We start from the raw sequence: 6,837 nt of genomic DNA, 5'->3' as shown, positions 1-6,837 counted from the left end.
ACTCAAAAAATAGAATGAACATAATACATCTCCTTAGTACTTCCTTCATAACTCGGGAGCAGGGTTTTAAGGAAATGAACTTTGACTTAAAATAATATTTTTAAGTTATAAATTAAAAAAAAATTGTATGGGTGATTTTTATGCTTTCGTAGTATAAATTATGAGGTATTAAACATTTCTAAATAAAAATTTATTAATTAAGTTCAACTGTAATATCAGTTATTATTTAAGTAAAAAAACAAGTTACTAAAAAATGTATTTGTATTAATTTGCTTCAATATCATTTTTCAATTTTACGTTATTTTTTAAACTTGAACTTAAACTTAAAAAGGAGTTTTTAAGGGGGTCAAACCCAAACGGCCTCAACCACCTCGTGTTTACTTTTTCCTGCAATCTTCCATTTTCGTTTCTATTGAGCTGTCCGTCCCATCTTATGTACGTCATTTTTTTTTGAATATCCTAAAAAAAATCAACCACCCTTTTATAATACTCATTTAAAATTATTGCAATCACACGTCAATATAATATATTTAACTTATCATTCACTAACTCATTTGTGGTCTAAACTGAGTCAAGTACTAATTTCTTTAAAAACGTGACAGTCAAACCAACTCATTGAGTCAAATACTAATTTATTTAAACACGTGCTAGTCAAACTAGCTAAAACAAAGGGGAACGGAGGGAGTATTTTACGCTCAAAACTAATTATTATTATTAAATTAATCAATTTTGCATTCAAAATATATACACTCCCCTATTATTATATCTTAAAATATAAATTCACACGAAGATGTAGAGAATCTAGCATTATATACAATTTTTAAAATTTGTAACATTTTCGCTCAGTACATTTAGTATTAGTCCAAATTTGATAAGTTCATAATCAAGAATACTTATATATTAAAAAAAATCATGACACTTTTGGTTTTGAACTATGCATGATTTGCCTCATTCACTCTAGGCTACAACAACTTGCTACGAGTAAATATGGCTATGCTAAATCTCAATCACTAACCTTTCAATTGTTGTATTTGAGTAACAGTTTCATCATCCACAGATGATATAATATATATTTAAACCTTAAAAGGTCGTGCAGCAGCAAACTACCTGGACGCTGCTCTTGCAAGTAATAAGGTCTGTCAGGACTCAGGGGTGAACGGTATAGATAAATTGGTATAATCGCTCTCATAAGCCACAAGGCGTCTCGGATGTCTCCTAGGATTTCAGTTCGAAGCCTGCAGCATTACTTAAAAATCTCCTGGCTTTCCAACTTTAATATTCAGTTCATGTAGATACTCAGTAATGGCATTTTTTTGCCAGCCCTTGAAACTCCTGCATACAATAATTTATCTGACGTTATTAGAATTGTAACATCACGTAAATAGAGACAAGAATTTAAGCTATCTTCCAAATATTAAAATAGACAGCCAAAAATAGTGATCCTGCAGGCTATGGGAGCTTCAGTAATAGATCATGACTGAATTCAATAGTTGGTACTAGTTTGATCAATTGCCTAATCAGCTCATTTTTTCCGTTACTTGGGAACTTTAAATTCTTTGAGCTCTATTTTCATCATTAGCACCAAATTTGTAAAAGTTCATTAGATAAAAGAGCTATAAACGAAAGTATAGAAACCCCTATTTTGGTTCCTGACTTCCCCTCAGTTAATCATGCGAAGCAAGGGTCGTAATAAATTTCAAAATGTAGTAACTAATTATGCTAATGGCTATTTAACAGAAAAACAAAAAGAAAATCAGTCGTGCAAGTCAGCATAAGTAGTGGCAAAAGCCCAAAAAGAACACACTATACTAGACAATTGTAGTGCCTTGCAAGTATTATGCCATAAGCCAAGACTTTATAATTAAAATTACCAAACACAGTCACTTGGCACAGCAAGTCATCGACGCTGCAGGCTCTGGAATCGTTATGAAGCACTTACTTTTGATCAAGATGAGCTAGAATTTCTCCTCCCGGGAAAGCTGCTTTCGTAGCCTCATAGGAAACTTTGATAGCTACCTTCCAAGTCCCTCCAATATCTTTTGAAGCCGCATCTCCTTTTGCTTGGCTCGGATCTTCCATTGGCAATGAATATCCAGAGAGCAGATGACCAACTCTTGTACCTTTTTTCCTGTTGATACAGCAAAAGGGTAAACAACTCTAAGATATCTCATTATGAAAAAGTTTGTAACACACACAACATTCATACAACAAATACAAGTAACCGCCTAGACAAACTAGAGGGACCAAACTGAGGTATAAGGGAACCACACTGCAGACAATGACAGTTAGTTACCCAATTAGAAGATTAATCAAAATAGATGTCAATAATGATTTCGAGATTCAGACATTGTAGGAGTGTTCATCTAAGATTCAGAAAGTGAGTTTTGTAAAATGGTGGTATGATTAATACAACTTTTTTGTAATTCAGAAACAAACCTGCAGGACAAAGAACATAACAGGCAAGGGTGATTATAACTTGTAGCTTACCAAACAATTTCCATATGTCGAGGTACATAATGTCCACCTCCTAATCCAAGGAGGACTTTGTTACTCCCAGATTTGCTGAAAAATCACGGAAACATTGAGGTCAATGATATTCTTTTCGAAATGACACTCCTAAAATACCATTCAAACAAGAAACAGATCATTTAAACAAATATATGAATAATGAATGCAAGGAAAAAACTAGAAAGATATCTAACTTATGGAAGTTCAATTTTTATCCATGACATTTATTTAAGCTAATAAGGGGAGAACTCATACCTAACCATTGATTCAGAATCAGAACATACAGCCAGCATCAGAAATTTAGAGATATCTTGAAAAGCATGTAAGACGGTAATACAAACAAACCTGTCCCAGTTGCCTACAGCATCAGATCCTCCGAGCCCAAGTCCTTCCCAAACTAACTTAAGAAATCAAGTAGGAATTGTTAGTTGAATTTAAATCTGAAAAAGATATGAACCAAGTAGCATCCTATTTATGCTAAAACTGACCCTAAACCTACTATCGAGCTGTAATAATTCACGATAAGTAAAATCAAAATGAACGCCTAATTATCATCACGAAAAAGGTAAAAGAACTTCACAAACAGTTCCCATATTTTTTGGTAGATAGATCTTCATGACGAATTTAAATTACTGGCAAATTCTAAACTCATATACTAAGAGACAAACTTAAAGCATTTGAGATGTTCACAGTGACATTATTTTACTTGAGCTATGACATTAGCAGCATCTTTCCTCTTCCAGTGCTCTTCTGTGCTACCTGATGAAGCAAGTCCGTAAGATATTAATAATACTGAGATACCCAATTATTTGTAGAGAAGTTCACATGCAGTAACTTTGTTTAACAAAAGTAAGGACACAAACTTCTATCCCAATTGTGTTATATAACTTGCTAAGCTCATCATAAATATCAGCAAAAACTTAAGAAACTAAGACAAATAACACTTTTCTAATATATTGGAAAGTAACATGCTTCACACGTAAGTTACTATAAAAATACGACAAGAAGAGAATGGTTCCATAACCCTGTTACATTATCAACTAAAACATGTATCTTTTAACCCCCTTCCTCCCAGAAGAAAAAAAAGGAAAAAAAGTTGGATTGATAAGCCAATTGATCAAATGGTATCAAGACTGAAAAGTTTCAAGTACAAAAGTCCTCATGGTCATACACCCTTATAAAGATTCCAGTAAAGAAAAGAAAGAGAAGAAAAATTTACTGCTATTGATGCAAATAACATAGCATAACTGAGAAAAATTACCGATCTCGACAAACAAGGTTGGTTTACTGGTAACAGGCCCATGATGAGTAGCTTCCAAAGTAATCTGCGATCACCAGAAACAGATTAGAATTCTTAAGCTTGGACATTATATTATCATGCTACAGAGATCAGGTCATTTGAAGAACTCAAAGCCGGAATGGATCTTGAAATGCATGATTCTAGACCCTTCTTTATATATTGCTTGACATATGTCAAAAAGTGTAAATATTTCAATACACATTAAAATGTGATAAAACAAATCTGCGACCTTGAGTTCAGATCCCATTTTACTTATAATACAGTGATCTGTTACCTCTAAATTCAAGATGAAAAACATTTTGTAAAGTGAGGCCAGGTTTCTCACTTGTGAGTAAATCAATCAAGAGATAGTAAAGCACAAAAAAAATGCTAATATCACCAAAACATAGATGCTTATAATGAAAGTGTAGGAACAAGTGTTTGATATCTTTCAACTGATAATGATAATTTTACACGCAAAAGACGTGATTCATTAGACTTTTGTTTACAGTAATCAATATTTTAAATGTGTTACACGATCATGCACATGGTTTTCCACTTGTATTGTATAACCCTCTTGGAAGGAAACATTGTAGAGGCACTATCAATTATTCAGGTATCCTAAAGGGCTAGAAGTAAACCTCACTAGATTTCAAAAGTCATCATATACACCAACCTTCTTTATATATTGCTTGACATATGTCAAAAAGTGTAAATATTTCAATACACATTAAAATGTGATAAAACAAATCTGCGACCTTGAGTTCAGATCCCATTTTACTTATAATACAGTGATCTGTTACCTCTAAATTCAAGATGAAAAACATTTTGTAAAGTGAGGCCAGGTTTCTCACTTGTGAGTAAATCAAACAAGAGATAGTAAAGCACAAAAAAATGCTAATATCACCAAAACATAGATGCTTATAATGAAAGTGTAGGAACAAGTGTTTGATATCTTTCAACTGATAATGATAATTTTACACGCAAAAGACGTGATTCATTAGACTTTTGTTTACAGTAATCAATATTTTAAATGTGTTACACGATCATGCACATGGTTTTCCACTTGTATTGTATAACCCTCTTGGAAGGAAACATTGTAGAGGCACTATCAATTATTCAGGTATCCTAAAGGGCTAGAAGTAAACCTCACTAGATTTCAAAAGTCATCATATACACCATCAACCTATATATACAGACAAATCAAGTAATCAACAAAGCTAAGTACCTCAAATTCAGGAATTAGGTTATGAGACTTGGCAATCTTCTTTAAGAGCATAAGCCATGGCCCCATTCGAGGACTGGGCAAGGCAGCCCATCCAGGCTTGCCACCTTGTGGAGGAACATCTCCATCTTTCAAATGCGGTATTCCTAACCAAATATTTCAAGTCAAAATACCAGCAAAACAAATTAAAATTATATTCAAGATCCTGAAACATATAAATCTACGTTAAAAGAACATAACACTCTGACAATTCCATTCAAAGTTCCCCCTTTGAGTCTTATCTCGATATGCATTACTAGTAGGTAATTTCTTGCTCTTTTACAAAAGTTACACAATAATACCAAACATTGGGATTTTATGCATTGTAATCTTATTATGTGTGCGGAAATTAAACTAAATACAAGTAAGATGCGCTTGAACCTCAACTCCACTTAAGACAGTGTTTCAATAAAGACTCCGGATACAAATGAATGTACAATGCATAAAACAATTTGAATGGGAAAGTACCAATAGGATGTAGAGTTAAGGCAGGGCGATTAGAAACAGCAGTGTGTTTGCTAAGGAAAATAATCTCATCAACAACTTGACCAGTAACCTCTTCCCATCTCATGTCCAAATCATCCTCTTCTACAATCCCTTTATCATGTTGTAATAATCTCACCTCCCCATTCACAAAACTGCTCACACCCTAATAATCCAAAAACACCAATTATCATCACATACATAAGTCACAAAAAAACATGCATCATCAACACACGTGTGTACATATAAGGAGAGTACGAGAAGGGACCTGAAAGGTGGGGCCAGGTTGCCAACCGGGCATGGCTAAAAGGGCAGTGGCAGGACCATAAGAAGCAGGATCGGTGGTTGTTGCAACAACTAACGTCACCATAATTAAAATCAAGATTGTGTATTTTTTTTTGTGAAGATGTTTTGCTTAAATTGATGTCATGTCTGTATGAAGATTAAAAGGATGATGTTGTTTTTTCTTGATCTTTTGTAATATGGTGATGTGTGTTTTTTGTGAAACCAGGATTTTATCGGTGCCGATGATAAATTACCGACAGCTTACGCGTTGTTTCAAAGCGGTTCTTTGTGTTTTTGCGAATCTCTGTGTTACGCAGACAAATTGTCGGCTAGTATTTGACCCTACTACCAGATTAATTACGTTGGTTTTTAAGTTTTTTTGCAAAAATATGACTTTTTAAATTTTTATTTGTAAAAATACGATTTGTCAATTTTTTTGTAAATATACGATTTTGCAATCTAATACAATCAGATGCAATCTCAAATTAAACACAATACAACCTCAAATGCAACAAAAAAAAATCCAGTTATTTTTCAGAAAATGTAAAAAAAAGTTGCAGATATGGTTGCAACCCGTATTTTTGCATAAAAAATCAAAATATAGTAAAATCGTAAACAAAATAAAAAAAGTAATATTTTTGATAAATTTCCAAAAAACTATGCAACTTGTTTACATAATTATCACTTTTCTGATCCCAAAGGTTAGATTCGTTTTGAACCATTAGTGCTTTTGTCAATATATAAATTAATTTATGGAGTAGTAAATAAATTTAGTATATTGGACAGATAAACATGACTACATCAGCATGGAAGGGAGATTTGTTAAAGTACATGGATGTGCTGTATGTGGCCTTTGGAAAATGGTCACTACTCCCTTCAACAGTTTAATTGCCTTGCTCTGCCCTGAACCTGTCTGTAAATTTCGATTCTTCTTGAGACACATTAAAGCATACTCTGTTAACATATTTACAAATGAGCAGTTGGTAATTAGCAGCATCAACACAGAAGGCATTCAAGC

General features: G+C 33.3%; 1 protein-coding gene across 1 annotated transcript; it reads right to left on the bottom strand.

The window, feature by feature from the left end:
* Nucleotides 1–867: 867 nt before the first annotated feature.
* On the bottom strand, nucleotides 868–6,136 carry LOC141667596 (D-aminoacyl-tRNA deacylase-like). The gene is made up of 9 exons (XM_074474143.1): nucleotides 5,803–6,136; nucleotides 5,520–5,700; nucleotides 5,016–5,158; nucleotides 3,770–3,833; nucleotides 3,215–3,267; nucleotides 2,854–2,909; nucleotides 2,488–2,562; nucleotides 1,940–2,128; nucleotides 868–1,332 (listed from the first exon to the last, which is right to left on the bottom strand). Exons 1-9 carry the CDS (start codon nucleotides 5,902–5,904, stop codon nucleotides 1,248–1,250), a joined length of 948 nt encoding a protein of 315 aa, XP_074330244.1. The 5' UTR covers nucleotides 5,905–6,136; the 3' UTR covers nucleotides 868–1,247.
* Between the last annotated feature and the right edge of the window lie 701 nt (nucleotides 6,137–6,837).

The sequence above is a fragment of the Apium graveolens genome, chromosome 6 (assembly GCF_009905375.1).
Source record: "Apium graveolens cultivar Ventura chromosome 6, ASM990537v1, whole genome shotgun sequence".
NCBI classification, from domain to species: Eukaryota; Viridiplantae; Streptophyta; class Magnoliopsida; order Apiales; family Apiaceae; genus Apium; species Apium graveolens.
Note: the sequence above shows the minus strand (reverse complement) of the source record. Positions and strands in the feature narration are given on the sequence as shown.